General features: G+C 39.9%; 1 protein-coding gene across 15 annotated transcripts in view; it reads left to right on the top strand.

Moving 5' to 3' along the window:
* SLC4A7 (solute carrier family 4 member 7) overlaps positions 1 to 25,618 on the top strand; it is a 117,974-nt gene extending 92,356 nt beyond the window's left edge. For 8 of the 15 annotated variants that reach the window (XM_066627131.1, XM_066627141.1, XM_066627129.1 and 5 more), the window contains 11 exons: positions 1,463 to 1,568; positions 2,499 to 2,660; positions 7,539 to 7,652; positions 8,859 to 9,020; positions 9,956 to 10,207; positions 13,045 to 13,113; positions 14,047 to 14,220; positions 14,376 to 14,507; positions 16,249 to 16,349; positions 18,746 to 18,853; positions 19,889 to 25,618. In XM_066627131.1, coding sequence (XP_066483228.1) covers positions 1,463 to 1,568; positions 2,499 to 2,660; positions 7,539 to 7,652; positions 8,859 to 9,020; positions 9,956 to 10,207; positions 13,045 to 13,113; positions 14,047 to 14,220; positions 14,376 to 14,507; positions 16,249 to 16,349; positions 18,746 to 18,853; positions 19,889 to 19,970 — 1,462 coding nt within the window. In that variant the 3' untranslated portion in view covers positions 19,971 to 25,618. Of the gene's footprint in view, positions 1 to 1,462; positions 1,569 to 2,498; positions 2,661 to 7,538; positions 7,653 to 8,858; positions 9,021 to 9,955; positions 10,208 to 13,044; positions 13,114 to 14,046; positions 14,221 to 14,375; positions 14,508 to 16,248; positions 16,350 to 16,585; positions 16,638 to 18,745; positions 18,854 to 19,888 lie in introns of those variants that run through there. The other 7 variants (XM_066627138.1, XM_066627142.1, XM_066627134.1 and 4 more) reach the window with 5 other exon arrangements.
* Positions 25,619 to 27,496: the final 1,878 nt, after the last annotated feature.

The raw sequence follows: 27,496 nt of genomic DNA, 5'->3' as shown, positions 1-27,496 counted from the left end.
ACAGGCTGGCTGGCTTTCCTTCTTCTTTTATATTAGAATCCACGGGGTTTGTTTTTTAATTATTTGAAAACTGTTTTAATTATTGTTTTTAATTGTTAATTGTGTATTTTTAATTGTTGTAGGCCGCCTTGTGTGCCCATGGGGCAAAAAAGGCGGGATATAAATCAATAAAATAATAATAATATCTTTGATGAGGCATTCCACCATCTTACCCGGTATAGATGTTAGGCTGACCGGCCTATAGTTTCCCGGGTCCCCCCTCTTTCCTTTTTTAAAGATAGGCGTGATATTTGCTATCCTCCAATCTTCTGGCACTGTGGCCGTTTTGAGGGACAAGTTGCATATTTTAGTCAAGAGATCAGCAACTTCATTCTTCAATTCCTTAATAACTCTTAGGTGGAAGCCATCAGAGCCCGGTGACTTATTGATCTTTAATTTATCAATGAGGTGTGAAACATCTTCTCTTTTAACCTCTGTCTGACTTAATTCCTCAGTGAGGAGGGGCCGTTCGGGCAGCGGTATCTGCCCGAGGTCTTCTGCCGTGAAGACAGATGCAAAGAACTCATTTAATTTTTCTGCCATCTCTAAGTCTCCTTTTATTTCCCCTTTCCCTCCCTCATCATCCAGAGGGTCAACCGCTTCTCTGGCAGGTTTCCTGCTTCTAACATGTTTGAAGAAGCTTTTATTATTCCCCTTAATGTAGCTGGCCATGCGTTCCTCATAGTCTTGCTTGGCCTCCCGTATCACCTTCTTACATTTCTTTTGCCACAGTTTATGTTCCTTTTTATTCTTCTCATTAGGGCAAGACTTCCATTTACAGAAGGAAGCTTCCTTGCCCTTTACAGCCTCTCTAACTTAGCCATGCGGGCACCCTCCTGGATTTAGTGGAACCCTTCTTTCTTTGTGGTATACACCTCTGCTGGGCCTCTATTACTGTTGTTTTAAGCAGCCTCCATGCACTCTGGAGAGATTGGACTCTTTTTACCTTCCCTTTCAACCTCCTTCTAACCAGCCTCCTCATTTGAGGGAAGTCCGCCCGTCGGAAGTCAAGGGTTTTTGTGAGAGATTTGACCGGTATTCTTCCCCCGACATGCATGTCGAAACAGATCACAACATGATCACTGTTCCCCAATGGCTCCGTAACATTGACATCTCTAACCAGGTCCTGTGTACTGCACAATATTAAATCCAGAGTCACCTGTCCTCTGGTGGGCTCCATGACTAGCTGCTCTAAGCCACAGTCATTTAGCATGTAATTCCTTTTCTCCCCGGCCCCTGACACGGTGTCAGAGAGATGATGTGGCCCTCCTGCCAAAATGTTTGGACAGCCCTGACCTAGAAGTACAGAATTGCCTCCCCCCCCTTTAAACATGCTGGAATATCAAATTTAAGCTGATATTGTCAAAATTTATAAGGGGAAGATGAAATGATGACTAAAATGCTGGCATTTTGAACTTGCCAGATGTGTATGTGCAGAGCCTCAGAATCCCACTAATGCAACAGTGGAATTATGGAATGAGAAGAACAAATCTGTGGATGCCATACCATGGGCTAACCTTACGGTTAAGGTGAGAAACCTCCAGATTATGTATAACTTTATATTCAAAACACAGATTGGTGAAATCTCTTATTTTGTACGAACTGGGTTTAAGATGCCCAGTTTGTCTGGCGTCTAAGCAATTTGTTACATTCTGCTTGCTTGTTTACTCTCTGTCTAGCTAATATTCAGAAAAGGTAGTTGGAATTCAGCAAAGTCAATGGAACAGTAGGTAGCATTCAAGCCATTTCTGCCCAATATTGCATATGCAGAACAGGGACCAAATATATACACCTGTGGGCTGGGCAAAAATGAGTTAAGATGACTTTTGATGCCAACTGAATCTCCTCCTATTCCACAGTTCCTGCTTTAGGGTGGTTTTGGCAGGCTGCCTGCCTGACTTAAGGAGACCTTCAGGAATGTGCAATAGTAATACCTGGACCAAGAACATTTGTATCTTAATAAACGTGGTATCATCCAGTTCCTGTAAGAACTGGCTTCTTATATGCGAAGGGCTGGAAAGGAGGGTCAGCATCGGCCTGAAGTCAAGTTTCAATGTTATCATTTCTGGAGGCTGTAGGGAAAGGAGAGTGGAACAAGCACTTCGTCTGTTTGCTATATTTCATGTATAATTTTTCCTAAGTAGAATCTTAAAATTATCTCAGTGCCTTTCCATAAATACGTACACTCCCTTTATAATTGTGAAGGACCTAATGAGGGCAAAACAACTATTTGCAGATGGAAAAAAAAGATAAACTGTTCGTTGTTTTAAAAAAAGTTTTTCATGTAAAAGTATTTCAAACTGAGATTTTTCTACGTATTTGTCCATATTTTTGACCCCACAACTTAGGATCGCTAGATGTGAATTATTGTAAACTTTTTGTGAGGGGCACAAATTTGCTTATTCAATCAGTTCTGGATACAAAATCTAACTTGTTTTTGTATGTGGCTTGATTTACAGGAATGTAGAACACTTCATGGTGCATTCGTCGGATCAGCCTGTGGGCATCATGGTCCATATTTTCCTGATGTTCTCTTTTGGTCTGTCATATTATTCTTTACCACATTTTTCCTCTCCTCTTTTCTCAAGCAGTTCAAGACCAAACGCTATTTTCCCACTAAGGTAATAGAGATAACATTTAAGTATTTTCAGAATTTCAGTGTTAAATATCTTACCACACAATCCTTTGCATTACTCAGAATTAAATCCCATTCTATTCAATGAGACCTACTCAGGAAAATGTTATCACAGGAAAGTGATATCAGTGACCACAATTGATAGCACTTAGTAAAAATGTAATATTGAAGGCAAAATAAGTTTGAAATTGCATGTGTTTTCAATGTTAGGAATTTATATTTTACCTTTCTTTTAAAACAGTGCCCAAGGTGGTTCATATCAGTTAAAACAACCTCAAAATAAGATTAGAAAAACTACCAAAAAATTCCCATACGAAAGGGATGAGAGCTTCCCCCTGAGGGTTTGTCCTTGGGAGGGCAGGAAACGTCCTGCTGTTGCCAGTGACAGTAAGATTAACATTGTGTCTTTCTGTACTTGCATATTTAGTGGACATAGGATCATGCCCTAAAGCAGGCATGTGGGGACAGACAACCAAACAGCCAGTTCCCACCCTCACTCAGAAAAGCAAAGACACTTCAATTCCATCTGTAATTTGTGTATGTGCACCTATATGTGCTTTCCTAGTAGTAGACCCCATTGAACAAAATTGAATTTACTTCAGAAGTGGCATGGACAAGATTGTGTCAGGAATCTTTCCCTCCTTGGGGAGAAAAAAGTGCTTTGTCTGTGCTTTCCAATTAGTGCAGAATGTGGCGGCCCGTGTGGTCACTGGAGCTAGGCGGTTTGACTCTGTCAGCCTGCTTCTCCGGAGGCTACATTGGCTGCCCATTCGTTTCCGGGCCCAATTCAAGGTGCTAGTTTTGACCTTTAAAGCCCTATACTGCTCTGGGCCAGGATATCTTAGAGATCGCCTACTCCCGTACAATCTGGCTCGTCCTCTCAGGTCATCAGAGAAGGCCTTTTTACAAGTGCCGCCGCCTAAGGAGGTATGTGGGGCGGCGGCAAGAAACAGGGCCTTCTCAGTAGTGGCACCAACATTATGGAACTCCCTTCCCCTTGACTTGAGAATGGCTCCCTCTCTTGAGACTTTTCGGCGAGGCCTGAAGACCTTGCTGTTTAACCAAGCCTTCTGACTTCATGGCCTTTTTAACATCTTTTATACATCTTTTAGTTGCTTTTTTACAGGCCTGATTCCTCTAAGGACTGCTGTTTTATGCTCTTTTATTCTGACTTTTATCTGACTACTGTTTTTATGGGTTCTGCTAATGTGTTTTTAATATGTTTTAATCTGTTGTGAAATTATGTTTTAATCTGTTTTATATGTTGTTAGCCGCCCTGGGTCCCTCTGGGGAGAAGGGCGGGATAGAAATAAAGTTTTTATTATTATTATTATTATTATTATTATTATTATTATTATTATTATTCTGTCTTGTTCTGTGAATCTTGTTGGAAGCTAGAGTGGAAAGGAGAGGGAGTGGAGAAGCAAAGGGAGTGTAAAGCCTGCATGCATGCACACATCCTCTTCTGTTTTTAGCCATATTTTGGAAGGAGATGGGGAAAATAGAGTTGTTTAAAAACAAGGAGAAAACAAGCTGTGGCAGCCAATCTAGAATGCTGTCTTGGTTTCTGAGGATTCAGAATTCATGATACCGAAAATCACGTTAATACATTCAAAAGCTTGTGTGGACACAGATATGACCATCACACTGTTGTATGACTTCCAGTGAACATAAGAGCCCCGCTGGATCAGGTCAAAGGCCCATCTAGTCCAGCTTCCTGTATCTCACAGCGGCCCACCAAATGCCCCAGGGAGCACACCAGATAACAAGAGACCTCATCCTGGTGCCCTCCCCTGCATCTGGCATTCTAACATAACCCATTTCTAAAATCAGGAGGTTGCGCATACACATCATGGCTTGTACCCCATAATGGATTTTTCCTCCAGAAACATGTCCAATCCCCTTTTAAAGGCATCTAGGGTAGACGCCAGCACCACATCCTGTGGCAAGGAGTTCCACAGACCGACCACACACTGAGTAAAGAAATATTTTCTTTTGTCTGTCCTAACCCGCCCAACACTCAATTTTAGTGGATGTCCCCGGTTCTGGTATTATGTGAGAGTGTAAAGAGCATCTCCCTATCCACTCTGTCCATTCCCTGCATAATTTTGAATGTCTCAATCATGTCCCCCCTCAAGCGTCTCTTTTCTAGGCTGAAGAGGTCCAAACGCCGTAGCCTTTCCTCATAAGGAAGGTGCCTCAGCCCCGTAATCATCTTAGTCGCTCTCTTTTGCACCTTTTCCATTTCCACTATGTCTTTTTTGAGATGCGGCGACCAGAACTGGACACAATACTCCAGGTGTGGCCTTAACATAGATTTGTACAACGGCATTATAATACTAGCTGTTTTGTTCTCAATACCCTTCCTAATGATCCCAAGCATAGAATTGGCCTTCTTCACTGCCGCCGCACATTGGGTCGACACTTTCATCGACCTGTCCACCACCACCCCAAGATCTCTCTCCAGATCTGTCACAGACAGCTCAGAACCCATCAGCCTATATCTAAAGTTTTGAATTTTTGCCCCAATGTGCATGACTTTACACTTACTGACATTGAAGCGCATCTGCCATTTTGCTGCCCATTCTGCCAGTCTGGAGAGATCCTTCTGGAGCTCCTCACAATCACTTCTGGTCTTTACCACTCGGAAAAGTTTGGTGTCGTTTGCAAACTTAGCCACTTCACTGCTCAACCCTGTCTCCAGGTCATTTATGAAGAGGTTGAAAAGCACCGGTCCCAGGACAGATCCTTGGGGCACACCACTTTTCACCTCTCTCCATTGTGAAAATTGCCCATTGACACCCACTCTCTGTTTCCTGGTCTTCAACCAGGTCTCAATCCAGGAGAGGACCTGTCCTCTAATTCCCTGACTGTGGAGTTTTTTCAGTAGCCTTTGGTGAGGGACCGTGTCAAACGCTTTCTGAAAGTCCAGATATATAATGTCCACGGGTTCTCCCGCATCCACATACCTGTTGACCTTTTCAAAGAATTCTGTAAGGTTCGTGAGCAAGACTTACCCTTACAGAAGCCATGCTGACTCTCCCTCAGCAAGGCCTGTTCGTCTATGTGTTTTGAGATCCTATCTTTGATGAGGCATTCCACCATCTTACCCGGTATGGATGTTAGGCTGACCGGCCTATAGTTTCCCGGGTCCCCCCTCTTTCCCTTTTTAAAAATAGGCGTGACATTTGCTATCCTCCAATCTTCTGGCACCATGGCCGTTTTGAGGGACAAGTTGCATACCTTAGTCAAGAGATCTGCAACTTCATTCTTCAATTCCTTAATAACCCTTGGGTGGATGCCATCAGGGCCCGGTGACTTATTGATCTTTAATTTATCAATGAGGTCTGAAACATCTTCTCTTTTAACCTCTATCTGACTTAACTCCTCGGTCAGGAGGGGCCGTTCGGGCAACGGTATCTGCCCGAGGTCTTCTGCCGTGAAGACAGATGCAAAGAACTCATTTAATTTCTGTGCCATCTCTAAGTCTCCTTTTATTTCCCCTTTCCCTCCCTCACCATCCAGAGGGCCATAATGAATGTCTCCTCCAGAAATTTGTCCAATCCCCTCTTAAAGGCATCCAGGCAAGATGCCATAACTACTTCTTGTGGCAAAGAGTTCCACAAACCAATTACATACTGGGTAAAGAAATATTTTCTTCTATCTGTCCTAACTCTCCCAACACTCAACTTTTGTGGATGTCCCCTGGTTCTGGTGTTATGTGAGAGGGAAAAGAGCGTCACTCTATTCCAGGGGTGCTCAATAGGTGGATCACGATCTACCGGTAGATCGCGAGGCAAAATGAGTAGATCGCGGAGTGCTGACCCCCCCCCCTTCAGGTGCCTCTGGGAGGAAAAGCCGGGAGTAAGGCCCATTGTACTCAGTGGGGCTTACTCCCAGGTAAGCGTGGCTAGGATTGCAGCCTCACAGCCTAATCCTAGGCATGTCTACTCAGGAGTAAGTCCTGTTTTACTCAGTGGGGCTCAAGGTACACCAACATACATTGTACACATAAATGTTATATGTTATGATGGCGCGAACATTGTAAAAAAAACTCTGGTAGATCTCCGGGCCTTGCTGGGTTTCAAAGTAGCTCTCGAGCCAAAAAAGTGTGAGCACCCCTGCTCTATTCACTCTGTCTATCCCCTGCATGATTTTGTATGTCTCAATCATGTCCCCCCTCAGGCGCCTTTTTTCTAGACTGAAGAGGCCCAAACGTTGTAGCCTTTCCTCATAAGGGAGGTGCCCCAGCCCAGTAATCATTTTTGTTGCTCTGTACAATGGATGTACTGAATGCTTGATCTGAGCTTGAGAGGGAGGAATTGGAGGGGGTCCTGTAGCCTGTTCTTGACCCTTTAATACTAGTTAAGGGCCTACCTGAAGTTGCAAATGTAATTTAAAATATTTCAGATGTATTATGACATTTGCTGCAACATTGGAAAGCAAAATTGTCATGATTTAACCATTGCTTCTTAACAGTGAAACACTTTTTCCTCAAATAAGTTCTTGGCAGATTTGCCTTTAATAATAGATTCCTCCTAGAAGAATTATTAATTTTGAAAGAATGCAATTCATATTGAAAATTACAGAACTGAAATTAGGATTGTACTGTGACTTCAGCCTGTGCTGTCCCTAAGATATCTTGTTGTTGCTTCCTTCTTCCATTTTATTTTCACCACTAAGGTGAAGTAGAAGGAAATATAAATAGATTTGAGTTCTAATAATAATATAATATAATAATAATTGAGTTCTATTAATAATGAATAATATGTATATATACTGTACTAGTGTTCACCCACTATTGCAAGTATCTTTTATTTAAGAGAAGAGAATCTATATACAATACTATCTTCTTTTTTTATAGGTGCGTTCTACAATAAGCGACTTTGCTGTATTTTTGACAATAGTGATCATGGTTATCATTGATTACCTTGTGGGAGTTCCTTCTCCTAAACTTCATGTACCTGAAAAATTTGAAGTAAGCATCTTTTCAATCTACAACTGAAAAAATGTTTTTTAAATTCTGCTAGAAGCAATGCCTGCTTTTAAGAGTTCTTTTACTACTGTCTGACCTTGTTGTTCCTAGATGTTGGAGAAATCGAGGTGTATCTATATATCTCTTTAAGTTTTCACCTTAAAGTTTAAGTTTTCACCAAGTTTTAACTTGGTTTATTCAAAGTATTCTATCCTATGTTTGTCCATGCATGCACACTTCTTCCACTTTTTTGTTATAGTGTGATCCTGTGCACACCAGGGGCAAAGAACTAAGTATATTTTCATGTAAAAATGTAAGGGGGGGGGAGTCACACACTAAAACTGTTGTTTTCCTATCTACTCCATAAGAACTTCTAATGGCTTAAATTTAAAAAATTCATCTGACAACCTCTGCTTAGCCACAATAAACTACTTAATCCTTGATGTTCCACAGTACTTGCTTGTCTTCAGTTATATTGTTCAAAATAGATTGTTTAATTTTTTATGTGGAAATTCCTGAGCCTCTGTTTTAATGTGGTATATCTTATGTTTTCCTCATCCCAAAACATTCTGGTTTCTTTTTAATGTGGAATTTTTGAAAATCATTCGCACTTTAAAGCAGTGGTTTCCAAACTGGTGGGTCGCAAACCACCAGGGAAACCAGAAGCAGGGCATTCCCTCTTAAGGGAAATACCCTGCAGTGATGGCAGCAATGTGATTGCCAGAATTGTGTCACTGCCAGGGACAAAGGGGGGGTTTCCTACTCACCTGTGGTGAAAACCATCATGGTGAAAACTTCTGGTTTTCACACAAACTAAAAGTGTGCTCTGATCCCTGAACAGAGCAATTTCTAGCATTAGGGAGGCCCGTGGAGGGGGCTGCGGGCCTGCCTGACCCTTCCCAAGGCCAGCAGGACCCTTCAAGTAAGGGGAGAAACCCTTCAGGTAAGGCGGGTCTCTGCAGTGCTGTAATCGCTTCAGGGCCATCAGGGCACCCATTACTGGACCACTTCCCTTAAGGGCGAATGGCCCAGTTTTGATTCCCTATGGTGGTTTACAACCTACCACTTTAGGAACCACTGCTCTAAAATATTCAGTGCAAATAACATACAAGAAAGTTAGGAATTCAAGTTTCTGCATTTGGATAAGTGTACTTAGGAAGAATACATTCTACTTCACCCAGTCTGTTTTGTTGTCTGTCCTTTATCTAGCCAACACGAAGTGACCGGGGATGGCTCATAGATCCCCTAGGACCTAATCCTTGGTGGACGATTCTCGTAGCTGCAATTCCTGCTTTACTCTGTACCATTCTCATTTTTATGGACCAGCAAATTACAGCAGTCATCATAAACAGGAAAGAACATAAACTCAAGGTGAAAAATTGCTTTTCCTAATTGAGAATGCACAGAATGAACTTGCTATAGCAGAAAATGTCTGTCCCAGACATTCATAGCAAAGATCCAAAATGTTGAAATTAGAAGCCAAAATAATTGTAATCATTGTAAATTCGAATAACATTTATTTCAGATTTGCTTTGCCTATAACTTGCACTTTTTATTGGCTGACACTTTGGAAAAGTTTAGAAGGAGTGTTTTACAGGGATTGAGCTGGTATACTGAAGATAAGGGATTAACAAAATATTTTGCTGCAATAGGGATATAGCAAAAAGGAGGGAAGTGAGAGAAGAATGGATCCAGATACTGGGAGTGCTACTGTAGGACTGTTATACATCACTGGGCTTTGTCCCAATCAAAGTTGAGATTTGGTGCTAGAAAGTTATTGCAACTTCAGGAGTCTCTGTTACTGCCAAGTCAGAAATCTAATTATAACAGAGATCCTCAGCCACTGGATTGAGTTCTAGAAAATATGATTGTAGAACTTGTTTGGGAAGTTCTTGCCATACAATTTGTAAACAGTTTTTCTTGTTACCACCTTTTCACTCAACTACTGTGTTAAGGTGTTTATACTTTTAATTACTGCGTAGTGAAACATCTTGGGGCGCAATCCTAACCAGCTTTCCAGCACTGAGGTAAGGGCAATGCAGCTTTGAGGTAAGGGAACAAACATTCCCTTACCTTGAGGAGGCCTCTGTGACTGCCACCCAACTGCAGGATGCAGCACGTACCCCATTGGCATATCTTTGTCAATGCTGGAAAGTTGGTTAGGATTTGGGCCTGAGTATGTCATTAATAGATAGCAGTTGGAGTTTCCAGATGTCAGTGTAAAGATTTGAAAATGCTTTTTGACAGAATGTAAATGTGTTGTTCTGTTAGTTTGATAGGAAACATGTTTGTGTTTGACTCCACAGAAAGGCTGTGGATATCATCTTGATCTGCTCATGGTCGGCATTATGTTAGGTATATGTTCTATCATGGGCTTGCCTTGGTTTGTAGCTGCGACTGTTCTTTCTATAAGTCATGTCAACAGTTTAAAAGTGGAATCAGAGTGTTCTGCTCCAGGAGAGCAGCCAAAGTTCTTGGGAATCCGTGAACAGAGAGTGACAGGATTAATGATATTCGTTCTAATGGGACTATCGGTGTTCATGACCTCTGTATTAAAGGTAAGGGGAGAATACCTTGTGCACTTAAAAATGTTATATGGGTTTACAATGTTACATCTTAAAATTTTCATGGGAGTTGCTGAAGTGAATCTCTGTGCTAGACTAAAACAGCACAGGCTAGCAGCACAGATTTCTATTCTAAAACTTGAAAAGAAAACGGGTTAGACACAAGAACTGTCCCTAGCTAGCCTATGCTTTTGTATCTATTGAATGTAGCATACTAATTGTTGATTTCCATGGCCAAATGCTTCAACAGCTGCAGTTTGGCTTTTATTCACTGTGCTGCTTCAATCTGAATGAGTTATTACTAACTTGATGTAAGCATACTGTTGACTGATAGGGAGAAACACTTCAAAGAAATCACAATGGGAAATGATTCCATCACACCTTTTAGCTTTGGCCTATAGCCCTATTTTCACCAGTATACTTGGGATTCTTGCTAGCCTGCCCTTGCTAACCTGTAGGTCAGCTGAACAACGATCTTGATCTAAGGTGTAGGCTATGAGTCCTGCAATTCTGGATGACACTTATTGGGGGGGGGGTAGATTTTCCAGACGTTGGACCCACCTTAATCACAATATTTTTACTGTGATATGGAGCTGTATCGCCTATATTTCACTGAAGGTGTGATCATTGGTCCCAGGGTTTTTAATTATCTCCCAGAAGCACTGTTGTACATTCATGAGGACACAGAAAACTATTCTTGGCAGGAACTAATGATTACCAATCTGAATCACCTCAGGCTGGAGTGGTATAAGTAATTTGCAGTGCTTGATTGGACTCCTTAAGAAGTTGAAGAGCTGCTGAATGATAAACCATCCATTATGTTACTCTTCATAAAATCATTTTCTTCGGCACCCTTCATACATGCAACAAGCAGCCATTAGTTGCCCTACCCTTTTGCATATTGCTAGTGCTTGTGCAAGGAGTGAACCAAGCATTTATTAGCAGAAATTCAGGGTACTTCATGATTTGGGAACCATCATTAGAATTTGAGATTAGAATGGGTCCTTCTGCATCCAGAATTCATTGTGAGTAAGGACTGCAGATACTTGACCATTGAACTTAATGAGACATACTTCTGAATAGACATGCACAGGACTGGAATGCTTGTCACGATGAACTTGTCTCATTGATTGCAAAAGGATTTGCTTTATTTGAATATAGGCAAAGAATTTCATTTTGGTGACTAAAACAAAAAAGATTGTGGGAAACTAGGTACAAGCTGGGCTATCTCATACGTGTCTACTTAGAAGTAAGTACCATTGGATTCAATAGGGCTTAGTCCCAGGAAAGTATGTGTAGGATTGCAGCCTGATTCTCCATGCTGCTTCCTATTGTGGTTGTTCTGAGACAGTCACTGGAGTTTGGATCACATATGTCTATCTGTAAAATGTACTTGGGTCCTGAGGATAATGGAAGCCGGGGGGGGGGGGGGAGACAGTCATAGTAATTACCATAGCTGTACTTAAATATGTTCTGATATATATATTTAAAATTTTTAACTTTTTTGTTTAGCTCATAGTTATGTTCAGTGCTTTTTTTGTAAAAAAAAGAAAAGAAAAGGTGCAGGAACTCACAACTTGTTAATCTTTTATTTATTTATTTATTTATTTATTTATTTATTTATTTATTTATTTATTTATTTATTTATTTTTGAACGACTTTTTATTGGAGAAATAAGTAATAAGATACAACTAGATGTAGTCAATAACTATATACACACACACACACACACACACACACACACACACACACGTCTATCCCATGTGAGCTCCCTAATAGCAAAAGCACTCCTGCCACAGCTGGAGTGAAACATAAAGGGGCGCAAAAGACTTGGCAGGGATCAGGTCTACCCCCATCACCCATTGGGAGTGTCTGCCTTGGACCTTTCAGGCTCTCAGTCTTGTGCTGAGATAGGGAGGGCTCCAAATACAGGATCCCCCCAATAGTCTTTGATGATTATGTGCGTGCATCTATCTCCTACAGGACTCTTCAGGGAGGTGGGTTCAGAACACCTGCCCTGGCTGGTAACTGCTGCTGTAGCTCCTGGAGTGAGCCCCCTGGTGGAGGCTGTGGGTTAAGTCCTACCTGGGACTTAAAAAAAAAAAAGGCCAAAAAAAAGCCTGCCTGGGACTGATCTTTGAGGAGTTTTGCAGCCTCAACTGGCCCCCCTTTTGGCAACTGGCAACCAGCCTTTATATTTTGCAGCCATGGAGCACCTCCCCACCTAAAAAAAAAGAAAAAAATTATTCCTCATGGGGATTTGAACCCCCAACCTCTGGCTCCACAGACCAGCACTTTAGCAATTGAGCCATAGGAGTTCTTAGACTCAAAGTGTTTGGAACTAATACTTGAGGTGCTGATGGCCACCAGCTGGGTTCAAGACCTTATATATTAATTCTGAGCTCTTTGAGTACAGGAGTTCCTATAGCCCAATGGAGAGGGTGTTGGGCTGTGGAGCACGGGGTGGGAGGTTTGAATCCCGCCCTAGCCAGCAGTCAAAAAAAAAAAAAAAAAAAAAAAGGTGGAGCTAGTGGAGGGAAAAAAGGTGCTGGAACACCGTTCCGGTGCGTTCTATTACAAAAAAAGCCCTGGTTATGTTCCTTTGAAGTACTAATAATTTAAAGTTTTGTATTGAACGTACATTTGTATAGCTTTAATTATCAAACCTACACCCTGTTGAGTTTTGTTCTTCTCCAAGTGTCATATTCCAATCTGTGATAATTCCAATTTACCTTTTACGGAATAATCTATTGGCACAAGTAAAGTGGTATACTTTTTGTGTTCTTCATGTTTAATTTTCTTATTCTGAACATTGTAATTCTTCTCCACAGTTTATTCCAATGCCTGTTTTGTATGGTGTTTTTCTTTACATGGGAGCATCTTCCCTAAAAGGCATCCAGGCAAGTTCTACTACAATCATGTATCTTCCAAAAGAAATGGAAAACATAGATTCTAAGTTCAGTTGTTTCATGCAGTTGTTGGCAACCTTCAGTCTCGAAAGACTATGGTATCGCGCTCTGAAAGGTGGTTCTGGAACAGCGTCTAGTGTGGCTGAAAAGGCCGATTCGGGAGTGACAATCCCTTCCACACTGGGAGCAAGTGCAGTCTGTCCCTGGCCTGTCTCCCTGGCTATGGGCCTTCCTTCTTTGCCTCTTAGCCTCAGACTGTTGGCCAAGTGTCTCTTCAAACTGGGAAAGGCCATGTAGTAAAAACGGCAGTAAAAACGTTTCATGCAGTAAAAACGGCAAAAAATATTGATTCACATAAATGTAAGATTGTAGTCTGATAACTTGGCTGCTTCATTTTATTTAATCTATCTGACCTGCATTTGCTATTCTTTTGTCACTTGATAGTATGATTAACTGGACCCAGTGTACAGCTATCAAGATCATGGGGGTTGTATCTGCAGGTAGAACCAGAAGCTGGTGTTTAATCCCCCCTCCCTGCCAAAAACTCAGGTTCTAGATTGAGCAGAAAGGAAGGTAGCACATCTAGTTTGGCAATGTTGCTTATGGTGTTGGGTGTGGGAGAAATGGTTTAGTCTCTTGGTTGTTTACACTCATGTTTGCATAATACTATGAAATTGATTGCAATTGTTTGAAATCTTCTTTGGGGAGGGGTTGGGGCAAGCTTAACTCTCGGTTACATTTCTAATAAATTTAGTATTTTAAATGTTGGACCAATATTTACTCAATTGGCAAAGTATATTTTGACATTCAAATAACTAATCCTATATCTAACTTAGATTCCTTTTAATTTGTTTCTCACTTTTTTCGCCAAATGTTGTATGGAAAAACATTCAATGATTAAAAAAAAATTTCTTTTCAATTTAGTTCTTTGACCGTATCAAATTGTTTGGAATGCCTGCTAAGCATCAACCTGACTTGATTTATCTACGTTATGTGCCTCTTTGGAAAGTTCATGTATTTACAGTAGTTCAACTTACCTGTCTTATACTTCTGTGGGCTATTAAAGCCTCTGCTGCTGCTGTTGTTTTCCCTATGATGGTAAGTTAATTCAAGAGTCTTTTAGAACATTAACCATTATTTCTGTGTGTGTTGCCAACCAGTATGCTGCCCAAAAGACCTGCACCATTTAATTCTGTCTTGCTTTTCTCCTAAGACATGTAGAGATCAGTGTATTGTTTTTAATTGCTTTTAAGGTTTTAGCTCTCGTTTTCATTCGCAAACTTATGGATTTGTGTTTCACCAAACGAGAGCTCAGTTGGCTTGATGACCTTATGCCAGAAAGTAAGAAGAAAAAGGAAGATGACAAAAAGAAGAAAGCAAAGGAGGTAAATTTAGTGTCTCATCCACTAAATAGAAGGGTTGGGTGCAAGTATGTGGGTGGGTTAGTGGGTGTGTGGGGGGGGGGAGAAGAGAGAGAGTGTATACTTCCTATACCTTGCATTGGTAGTTCAATTGCGCATTGGTCATCTAAAAGTTTGAAAACCATTTTAAGTATATGTAAGATGAAAGAGAATTATTGGGGGAAAGGATTGGCTCCAAAGAAAAGATTTATACAGAAATTCATTCTTCAGCTTGGAGCAACAATGCTCATAGAACTCTCCCAATTTTGAGTTCTTACACATCTGCTCAGAATGACCCTTGATCTTAGACATGAGGGGCTACTTGCTGGGCCGGGGAAGCTGAAAGTTGCCTTGAGAAACCTGTCTCTTCCTTACTGGATTTTAGTGTACTTACAGTACCTTCAAGAAATTAAATCCCCTATTGGCTGAGTTGACACATGGGCAGCCCAATCCTGAGCTGTATGGGGTGCCCAGGCTCGGCGGCACCAAGAAGGGCTGCCGCCGGATCCTGCGCCTCCCGGGCTACCGCGAGAGGTGCCTCAGGTAAGGTAAGCAGGCCCACAATGGAGCAATTCACTTTACCGCCGACCAGATGGTTGGCAGTAAGGTAAAGGCACTCGTGTAGGGTGCGCAGCCCTGCATGAGTACCTTGGATCCTGCCGAGCAGAGCTCCGCAGCCCCTCCTCCCATCCCTCCCCCATGCACACCTGCAGCCTGCCCCCCTCCCCGCGTCATGCCTCCCCATCACGCCTCTTCCCTGCCTTCTCTCCACCCACCACCGGTCACCCCCCTTCCTGGAATGCCTCCTCCCAGCCCCCGTCCCTGCCTACCGTGCAGTGGCTCAGCGGTCTAGGAAACCACCAAGCCGCGGAAACTGGGTGACCGCCCCGCCCTAGCCCAGCACCGGCCAGCGCTGAGCTAGCATGGGCGGGAGCCCAGCAGTGAGGCTTGCAAATTTGCCTTATGGCACATTTGCAACAGTGCTCGGCGGCACGGACCTGTGCTGCCAAGCACAGGATTGGGCTCTAAGGCTGTAATCCTGTCCACACTTTCCTGACAGTTAGTGCCATTAACTATAATGGGACTTACTTCTGTGAAGACAGGCATAGGATTGGGCTTTAAGTGAGAAAATTTTTTTAACTACAACCCAGAACTACTTTTATGTGCACAAGGGCTTGCATGAATGGAATTTCTCTAGGGCTGACTGAAGGTTAACAAGCAATGGACAAGAGATGTACAGTTGGGAGGAGCCTTCCTTCAGTAAAATGGTATACAGTGACTCTTCATCTTGAGCAAGATAACTGTTCTACTTGCTTGCTTTCATAGTCTTTAATTTACCTTTCCTACAGATCTCCCAAGTGCTAGGAGAGTAACAGAGTGGGTGGGTTAGGGATCATGCCATATCTGGAAATTGGCTTAGTGAACCCTTCAAACGTCCATGGGTCCTAGCAAAAGACTTGACCACCTTGAGTGAATATACTGGCTATGGGTCGATACCAGGTTCTTACACTGCATTGAAGGCCATGTGTGAAGCTTACTTAGATGGTTAAGGATGGTTTATCAGTTTGGGATGCTGATTCCAGACTAGAGGTTTTGGGGGGGATGGCGCTCTGTCATATGCAAAAATTATAGCTCTTAAAATGTATTAAAAATAAGGTTTTTTTAGAAACCTTGTTTTTGTAGTTAAAGTTTGTTAAATATGTATTGGATAATGTGTAACTTTCAGGAAGCTGAACGAATGTTTCAGGCAGTGGACAGTGAAACTGTACACCTTCCATATGAAAGAGGCGATGTGTTAGAGATTCCTGTGAAAGCTCTAAAATACAGGTGTGACATACCTACTATTTTCAATAAAAGTTTGATTTTCTACATAGTTTTATATTTGTTGTCTTAAATAATCCTATTTTATAACAAGTTTGAATGAATGCTGACATATGAATCTGGGATTCATCTTATCTGGGAAACAGGAACAAGGAAAGAATTGAGATCTTATATGTGTAATATAGCTCATTGTGTTTCTTTTTAAATTACATCTTATTCACTCACATGACCATTTTGAACAGATCAGATGATTCACTTTCAACCAGCTGTTCTCAGAGTGAAGAAGCTGTTTGGGTCAGTTTTGTCTAGTGTGTTACTGTGCATGGCTAATGCTATGAATAGCATTGAAAATACTAAACACATGTTAACTAAGCCATATATTTACCAGCTACTTAGAATCTAGGCAATATTCTTTTCAATTTCACATAACTATTCCTCTTCCCCAAAAAGTTGGTGCACATAAAATGTTGTACACTATTCTACTGAGAACACTTGATAACAAAACTAGAATAGTTCTTTAAACAAACAATCTGTTTATTTGGCTAACAGCCCAATCCTGTCCAATGTAGCTGGGCACACGTTGTATCCAGTGTTGGATTTGAGCAGGCAGGGGATCCCCTCGGGGTAAGGGGACATTCAGCCTTTTAGTTGGTGCAGAACCAAATAGCCTGTGTATCACCAGCAGGCCTGGGATGGGGTTAGGATGCAGCAAAAGCCTTCTCCACCATACCCATCCTACTCCTGACCCTGATTCCCCCCTCCCCAATACACCCTCCCCAATATACCCCCTCTCCAGCTCCAGAACGTCCTCCTACCATCCTCCCCCCCACTCCTCTGCTGCTAGTGCAAGACCCATCTGCCTTGGTGGCTGTTGGGCAAGATGCAGTGCTTGCAGGATGGCACAGGCCTTCCCGCTGGTGCCACTTACTCACTGGGTGTCAAAAAGTGCTTTATGGCACTTTTACAACATCCAGCACCGGTGCTGCAGCCACTGTGCCAGTGGGACCCAACCGTTGGATCAGGCTGTTAGTTACTAATAGTTCAGAGGAGGTTTAGGATTTTTGTTTGAATTTAACTTAAATTTAAATTTAATTTAAAACTGACCAATGAGACTGATTGTTCCAAGAGCCAATTAGGTGTTGTAAGGATACCACAGGGAACCTATAAGGTGTTAATGAGTCGGCTCACATTTCCATGTATTCCATTCAGTTACCTCTGCCAACTGGGCAAAAAGGTACTTTTTCAAATTGTACTCCTCTTATATTTAGCAGGGAGAGAATAACTTTATTTCACCCCAGCACCGTGTCTCTAACCAATATGGGGCACACTTTTTATTTATTTACTTAATTAAATTTGATTTTGTCATGGAGGGGGGCTACAAAATCTACTTTGACTCCCAGTAGCAGATGCCTTAGCTACACCACTGGGGGCAAGGCAGTAGGCAAAGTGGGCATTGAGCTGCTGGGGGGAGGGGGAGGCAGATTCCCCCCCCCCCCATTTTCACTTTTATGAAAGCTCATGCCTGACATCTCTTCCGGGGCATCATTTTGAGCTCAGCACTGGTGTAGTTACGCAATCATGGTGTAGCTATACAATCATTGGCTACACCACTGGGGTGATTGAAAACTCAAGTTGGAGTAAAGACATAATCTTGCACCAGCTTTAAAATAGATATGTGTATTCCAAGAGTTTCTGACATGTCACTACCTGGAATAACAAAGCTCCTTATGTTGAAATTCTTAAACAATTTAACCAGGAGCAATTGACAGTGCTAAATGATTAAAGAATTTCATCTTAAGAATCTTCTAATTTAAGCAGATTACTCTTAGTCAATATATGTAGATATCCTTATATTTGCTTTACAAGGTATATTTCATTTTCTAAAAGTGTTCCTTTTAGTCTGATTATGGAATTCCCCCCTCCCACTAATTAAGATTAAATGCAATTCCTGATTCAAATTCCATTTGTATGTTGAAATGTGCTTATGAGGTAAAAGATACGCCATAAATAGGCCATATGCTTTTCAACAAGACAATGTGATGGAATCAATAAGCACATGAAATTCTTATAGAGGGCTTTTAGTGGTTTTCATGTGTTCTAAAGAAGAAAGTATGCACAGTTAAGTCATGTATTTAACCATACTTGTACACAAACTTCAGTTCTAATCATTATAAATACTTTAGTTGTCATAATTCAGTTCACTGAAAAAGCAAGGGTCGCTTTTTTAATATATAAAAATACTTGTATCCTTGTAATATGTTCAACGATACATTAAATGCATTCTGTAACATATCACTAGTGGCTGTGCAAACAGAGAACTAAGGCTCAAATGAAATGTAATTAGCATGATACATAATTAACGCAAGGCACTGAGTACTAATCATGGTGTGTTTATTGTCTAGTGTTGATCCTTCTGTTGTAAACATATCAGATGAAATGGCCAAAACTGCACAGTGGAAGGCTCTTTCCATGAACACAGAGAATGCCAAAGTAACAAGATCTAACTTGAGGTAGCTTATAATTACTCACATTTCCTAATAATAGTTTATCTTGTGTGCTGAGTAACAAATAACTGTGGAAGTAATTTGGATTGGCCATATATTTGTATCCTGAAAGTATGATGAATTTATATTTACTGTTTGAGGAGAGAAAAGCTTGAAAAAGCTCATGAGAACTGGGACAGAGAAAGATGTGCAGCAACTGTTTTCTAAACTTGAAGGCCACAACTAGTAGTGCTATGAGTTAGGGAAGAGGGAGGCAAAATTGGGGTTTTCTCAAAAAGTAGCCTACCATGCTGCATGCAAACTGCTTGTGAAACTGATGGCATTTCAAAAGCTGTCTGTCATATAGCGGGGGGGGGGGAGTGAGCTGTTTGAAGACAAAAATAAACAATTCTCTTGTTCCACAAGTCTCTTGTTCCAACAAAATCTAAATAATTATATAACACATGTGAATGCATGTGAAACCTAAGCAGGAAAAAATAAACATAAGAATGTTGACAAACATCATGGAAGGTTGGATGAAAGAGGAGAGCACATGGACAAAATTTGGAATTTGGTTATAATTGAAAACTGCTAAAAGTGCAAAGCGATAAAAGTTATTGCTGTATAGATTTTGTTCATCCCTTTCTGTGTGTAAATTCTTCTTTCCAAATTGCAGAAATAGCCATGTGTATTTTTTTTCCAGAAGTTTGCTTGTTAGTAGAAATTCATGCAATGATTGTGCATTTGAGGCTGATCAGAAGATTACACTATACACTATGTGGAAAAACAAAAACATGGCTGTTCTCATAGGTTTTGATTTGAATGCTGTTTTAGAAAAAAACAGTCTTGCCATCTAGGTTGCTTCTGGTAGGTTAAGTTTTGCTGCTGTGCAGTTTACTCTTTGCAAGTTGTGACTAGGGTGTATGTTATACTACATAATAATGAGCTTTAGGTTATACAAAAAAGAAAGCATTGATACTACGTAACAACATTTGTGACTTATGTATTCTTGATCTGAATTCTTCATATGGCTTTTCTAATCTTGTGGATTGTTCTTAACAGCCCTGAAAAAGAAGAGTGTGTGAAAATAGACATGGAAAATGCTCCTGAAACGAAGTATGTAGATGCTGAAACCTCACTGTAGAAGTGACAAGGGTATATATCATTTTATAGGATATACTGTACTGTTTAAAGGGTGACTTCCAAACTTCTTTCAAGTACTGAAATTTGAGCTCTTGATACTGTTTAAAGTGACAAGAACATTTCAGATAAGAAAGAAGTGGTGATCACTCTAGAAATATTTATTTTTAGTGGAAAATTTTTATTTCAATTTTTTAAAATAGTAAAAATAAATTGCTTTTTAGTTATACATGCATTAATGGAAAATCAACTTTAAATGTAAGTTATTGGTCTGCTTTGTGTAGAATTTTCCAGTACATAACTGTTTTATAATTTATTGAAGTATATGTATCCTGTTTTTCAGGCAATTGCTGTTTGGGTTTTTGCAAAATTTTCTGTATGTCTATCTTCCTAGAACAAGTCCAATGTGCCATTTCATCAGTGATTGCATTTTCAACTTTTTCTCACTTCATGTTGCTGCTTTGTGATTTTTAACAATTTGTGGTGGTAATTTTATAGTCATAAGTTAGTATACTATCATTAAACATTATTCCATTGCCTTAAAAAAATACTCCAGTCTCATACTACATGTATACAAGTCCTAGGTTCTTAACATACCGTTTCACAAGTAGTGGAAAACCACAATGGCCCTTGCCCAGTGACCCATTTATAGGGCTTCCCCCACCAAACTACAGTTTTTGTGTGTGCAGATACAATGCCTGCACTGAAACAATTGGGGCAACCCACTCATACAGTCATATAGATTGGGTTATAAGTATTAAGGTTTCTATCACAGTATCTGATTTAAAATGTAACTATAAAACATAACTGTGTTAGACTAAAATGTTCATATGTACCCAATAAGTGAGTTTCCTTCTGCACATGAACACACATCTGTCTTTGACCTTTGAAGATAAACTCAGAAACATGCATGAACTCTTCAGCGCCATCTCCATCTTGAACCTTTCCTTTTTAAAATTATACTCAGGTATAGAATTAGAATCTGCATTTGTCAATTAGGATGGCAAATGATGAGCTCTGTGTTTTTGCAGTTTAACTTGCTTTGTTTGGGGATATTTAAAGCCATGATGATCTTTTTTTTTAAAATGCTGTATATCAAATATGTAGAAAAAAGCAATCAATCAGGTATTTCAAATGTGTAACCCTTTCTGACTATTAGAGCATAGTTCAGAGGTAACTGAAATATATGGCCTAGTTTTAAACACTCTTTTTTAAAAAATATGTTCAAGACTGATGCCTGCTTATATGTTCCAGAGAAGTCAATAGAGCTTAGGTAATTATTTTATGTTCACACACACACAGAGTACAGCTATGTATGAACTTAACTTCCAAGGAAATGTACTTCTGTGACAGTAAGGACTGACTTTAATGGGAATCTGCATGTGAAGTCATTTTTAACATTGGGGAAGCCCATGCTTGTGCAGGAGCCCTGTGTGCTCATTAGAAAATCTCACACATAAGAAGGAGCCCCTGGATTGGAGCTACTGTGCTTAGCATTGAGATGTTAGGACTCAATAAGATATTAGCCTTGGTTTATGCATTTGAAGGAATGTAACAAATTTATGTAAAGTTATACTTTTAAACTCTCAATTCCCTTTTTGTGAAGAAAAATAAAATGCCCCACCAGCATCACTAGTTAAATAATCTCTACAACATAGATGAGAATTTTTTTTCAGATGGGTTGCTTTTTCTTGAGTATTTCACAAGTACAATCTTCTCTTTACAAAGCTATCTTTGCCCCTCATGTAACTTGTTTATTTTTTCACACTCCACATTTATTAGCCACTCGGATATCTTGTCTTTTCACTAACCATTTTTCATAGTTGGAATAGTAACCATTATATACAGTTCCCTTTATCTTGGGTACTACCTATATATCAGCTAGCACTAAAAAATATTTCTATCATCTTGGCACAGTTTCCGTTAGTAGGGTCTATAAAGCTGAATGTTTTTTCATTAATTTTAAATGAACTTTAAACTACTGTTTCTATAACTTACTAAAGTTTAAAGATCAAATTATAACCACTTCCAGAAGGCTAACATGCAAAGGGCAAAATTAGAAAATGTGCAATCAGTTTCAAAAACATATGACTTGAATAGAGTTTACTTTACTGAAACCAGTTGTATAACTTGTTCTGAGAGGTGGCAGAGCACGATATGTCCTCAAAATTATATCTTAAAATTACAAGCCCTGTTGATGTCAGTGGGAGAGTTTAGCATTTGCATATGACTGTCCTATTGAATTAATAGGATTGAAGTGTTGCACTTTGGCTGGATAGTGTTTGTAGTTTGTCACTTCACAATAATCTTGCCTAAAGATGAAGTACATATTAACCAATTCTACTTTGAATGGGGAAACAACAGGGAAGCAATTCACTGGCAGGAATTACTTACCACCACTATGGAGGAGGAGGAGGAGAAATCACATTCTTATGGATGATTTATGGGAAGCGGTAATAGGGTTAGAAGGTGACTCAGCACCATGGAATCATGTGGCTACTGATTGTTAGCAGTCCCAGGTATGTTCATGGGCTTCTGACCAGTAGGGACAGCTAGTAGACCCTCTGCTTCCACAGGCACATTCACTATTTCCCTATTTCCAGTAATCCAAAGAATCATACAAAATACCTTTCAACATTTCTTGGAAAGTATAACAGAAAAATCACATATGTTTTGCACTTTCTTGTTTGTGATTTTTGTTGAAAGAGGAATTCTGCATCTCCTGTGGAATTTTTCCTTAAGGAAAATGAAGTTCAACTGCTTGTACTTTCTCTACTGCTTGCATATAATGAGAGGTGCTTACTGCAATCAGTGTATATAACATTTTTTTTCCAAATACCTTTAACTATGTTGTGCAGAGATTTGGTATTTGAAATTTACAGCTGCTTTCAAAAGCAGGTTGCAATATACAGTAGCATATCAGGTGAGCAGCAGTTTACCCTGGTGACACATCCTGGAGGATGACAGGTGTGCCACCCAAGCACCTGTTACTGGAGGCCCATGCTGCATTTGACAGTGAATGGACCCTCCCACCACCTGGTTCCAAATGACTGCAAATGGCCATCCCAGAAGCAATTCGGCAGTGCACACAATGACAGAGGTGTGTTGCACAGCATGGAGAGTGACACCCGTCGTGGGCAGTGCTCATGTTGACAACACCTCTGGCAATACAGCACCATTTTTTAAAATTTGGTTAATAGGTTAAAAAAATACTCTTGGGCATTTCTTAAAGTCTGGATTCTGGCCTAAAAAAACTGAGAGCAAACACAGAATAAATACACTGAAAGTGGCACAAAGTTTTTTTGAATGCATGTTTTGCATAAATGGTTACAGTTGCCTTCAAAAATGCTGCTAAGTGTATTCTGAGTCTAGGGAAAATGTTTATACTATTAAATCTCAACTTGTAAGGATATGGATCATGCTATTTAAATGGAAGAGCTCAAGCCTGAGCATCCTCAAAGAAGCTTTGCACTGCTATTTAGCTTTGATACCAAACATTGGGAACAGTATAGGTATTTTTTCATTCCATGACTTTTGCATAGCTTGTGCCTTAGTCATAGCCTTCAAGAAATATGCACTTTTTAAAAAAATCAAGATTACGTATTGCTTGCCCCTGTCTTATATTCATGTGGTCAATGTTCTTAACAATTCTGTTTGTACTAATTGGTCCAGTGTAAGTTTAAAAAAAAATTGTCTATGTGTGTGTAATTTTCACATAAATTTTTGCATTTGTCTTCCATTACTGTCAACTTCCATTTTCACAGCCATGGGGTAGTAATTTGCAAAGACTCAAACAGATTTGTCTTGAATTTTAACCCTTTGTTTTCAAAGCCTAGAATACTACAATACTGAACAGTTTTTGTATCAACTTTTCAGTGCCAAAGGGTTAATTTTGTCATTTAAGATCTGAAAACTACTTAGAACAACTGGTTTTGTTTAATTAGTATTTTTACATCACCAGTGCCAGGAATACCACAACTTGCAATGTAGTTTACATTTATTGTTCCACTGTTAATGTATTCTTACGCATGTATTCTTAACTTTTTGATATTGGATAAGTCCTGATGACATGCTGAAAAACTCCAGTGGTAACTTCTATCTACTGCTTAGTTTACTTTGTATAAATGTTATTCCTTCTCTGTAAAAACAATATAGTATTAAAGTAAGACAGTGAAGGACATAGCTTTTACTGTATATAGATACAAACGTTGCCTTAATAGGTGTAAATGAGTGGACTTACTGTGCACTGATTCACCTTAGAGTGAAACCAAATTTAAAGCCAGTATATTTCCATTAAACCAGTACTATAAATAGCTGAACACTTTTTTAGATGCTTTGGTTGCCACTTGGGGAACAAGTTTATTATACGTTGGCTTTAGAGTCACCCCAAGAAATATGCTTTTCTCATTTTTAAATTTGAAATTATTACAGAAAGGATGTCTGGTAATACATGTAGACATTCTCTGAAAAATGTAGTATCACATTTACAATACAAGCTGTACAACACAGCAGTTTTAATTTTTTGTAAGAACATTTTAACATTCTGTTCTAGATATACACAAGTTGCTTACTTATCCTTTATTTGCAATTGTTCCATACTGCAATTTGTGTACAAGGCAAGGTATTCCAGGTTATCAAGATAATCAACAAAAAATGTGCAAAATGGTAGGCTAATATTTCTGCAAAGCATGTCAATCATTTTTAGCATCCAACAGACCATTTCCTTTTCTCTTTTATTTCAAATGCATTTATCTCTCTGTACAGTAGTATTGTAAAATTTGCCCTTGTAAAGGTAAGCTTCAAGTGTAAAATGTTATGGATAGGTGTAATGCATTACAAAAATGCACTGGTCTGCATTGTTTAAAGGGGTTACATATTATTGTATGCATTTTGTAAATTGTGTTAAAGTCACCGATTTGACATTCTAGATTGTTAGCACAACATACTGAATGTATTTTGCTTTTCTTAAGTTTGGTCAGTAATTTAAATGTTTTTAAAATGATTGATGGTAGGTGCCATCCATCACCTAATACAGTACAGGTGTTGTGAAAACATTTTTTATTTTAGTGGATGTACAAGCACATAGTTGTATCAATATATAGTGTACTTGTATTCTGAATACAAAATATTGTCTTGTGATTTTACTATTTGGCGTTTTTTTACTTTGTAACCTTTTAGTATATTTGTTGAATATAGGAAAATGGTTACAATTGGTGTGAAAATAAGTTTTCAATTTTTAGTACATATTGTCACTATTTGGCAGTCCTGGAGTAATGTAATAGCCAGGTTTTTATAAAACAATTTATTAGTCAGGAGATGCATCCTTTGTAATGATTTCCCTTTTGTTACTGATGCTTTGTTTTGTAAGTGTGTCTTCCAGTGTTCAGAGCATCCAGCTGAACAAAAGCATTGACTTGAGGTGTAATTACATGCTTGATTCCAATTTTTATGACAGTTTTCTAATTACATATATTTTCTTTTATAATTAAGTCCAAAGCAAGCTAACACTGTTCCAAATGTAGAAACAATATTTTATTAATTTATATAATGCCTACAAAATTTTCTCCACTATGTAATGTGAAATATCCAGTCTTTGTAATTTAATGACCATTGCAAAACTATTTTTTGTAATGTTTCAAAAAGCAATAAAATGCCACTGACTTTAACAATTTTGGGTAAAACTTTAATTCTTTGCCATTTTGTAGGACTAATATTACTACTTTAAGATGTACAGATACAGGAGGGGAAAGAAACCTCTCTGGTGCTCTGTCTTATTTTTAATCCAAGCATTCTAGGCTACAGTGAAAGTTTTGACTGTAAGGCTATAGTGAAAGTCTTGACACCCACTGTATATAGCTCAACCAGCAAATGAAAACTTGAAATTCAGTACCTGTTGCATTACTGCAACACACAAACAAAAATACTAGTGCCATTACAGGCATCTGTTGTAGTTCCAGTGTTCAGAACTGAGGCTGTGTATTACATTAGACCAGTGATTTTCAACCTTTTCCATCTCATGGCACACTGACAAGGCACTAAAAGGGTCAAGGCACACCACCAGGTTTTTGACAATTGACAAGGCACATCATGCTGCCAGTGGGGGCTCACATCTCCCATTGGCCCTATTAATAAATGACCTTCCCCCAAATTTCTGTGCACACCTGTGGACCACTTGTGGCACACCAGTGCGCCACGGCACAGTGGTTGAAAATGGCTACATTAGACCAATGGTTCCCAACCTTTAGGAGACTGTGGACCACTGAGGTAAAAGTTAGAATTTTCAGGGACCACATTAAACCCCCCCACCCCTGCACTCAAAAAATACATTAAAATTTGTAATATAAGTGGCTTTCATTATCCAGGGGAGTTCCATTCTCGGAACCCCTACAGATAAATAAAACTGCGGGTATTCGAAACCTGTGGTTTTAACCCCTTCCTAAACCTGACTGGAGCTGAGCTCTGGTCAGTCCTGAGGCTCTTCTGAAGCCTGCAGAGGCCGTGTGTGTCTACCCTCCATCTCTGCAAGCTTCAGAATGGTGCCCAAACTCATTTAAAGGCAACTTCTGGTTTTCAACAAAAACCGGAAGTCATCTTTGAACAATTCTGGGCTTCATTCTGAAGCCTGCAGAGGCTATGGGTGGATGCGTATGGCCTCTGTGGGCTTCTGAAGAGCCTCTGGGGACAAGAGGACCTCTCCCTTCACCTCTGAGGGCTCCAGATTTGCCCGAACCATGGGTTTGGAGATTAGAAAAGATCTGAAATTAGAAAAGATTTATTTGAGATTTATTATTTATAGAGATTTGTGGTTTGCTGCTTTTGCTGCCAGCTGTAGCTGCAGGCAGTCCGTTCTCTGCCCTTTCTGGGAGTCCATGGGGCGCTGCTTGCTCAGTGAGACGCTGGAAGTGATTGAAAGTGATTTTTCTTTCCTGAGACCTCGCAGAACACTTCTCAGGGTCCCGCAGACCACCTGTGGTCCCCAGACCATGGGTTGGGAACCAGTGCATTAGACCAACAAAATGCTTAATCGCTGAGGTGGGCAAGGATGATGGCTAGGTATTGATATTTCAGAAATGTCATGGGAAGGCATTACCTATTTCGGATTGTAAAATCCCAACACCAGCACAATCACATATGATTTTTCCGATAAGATAGGAAGTGACAGATCTTCTGTGGATAGAATTTCCAATATGACTGAACGGAAGCCATTCACTTCATAGGACTGTACTCATAGAAGTAAGATGGGTTAACTTGTATTCTTTTTTTCTTGTAGGATTTGGTGGCAGCTTCAGAGCGTTCTGTGTGCATTGTCCCATGACTTGGGTTGCTTTCACACTAGCCTTTTTCTCTAGAATTGAAGTCCTTTCATTCATTTGGTGGATACAGAGAATTCAAATGGTCATTGACAGATTGCTTTCCCTGTTACCTTAAAGATTTAATTTGTGGCAATTTGTACTCACTTTGTACAGAATCATGTGAGGAGTACATAGCTGATTCACTTTTATTTTTGCCATTGTCATCTCCACCCCATTA

This window comes from Tiliqua scincoides, chromosome 5 (assembly GCF_035046505.1).
Source record: "Tiliqua scincoides isolate rTilSci1 chromosome 5, rTilSci1.hap2, whole genome shotgun sequence".
NCBI lineage: Eukaryota > Metazoa > Chordata > Lepidosauria > Squamata > Scincidae > Tiliqua > Tiliqua scincoides.
Note: the sequence above shows the minus strand (reverse complement) of the source record. Positions and strands in the feature narration are given on the sequence as shown.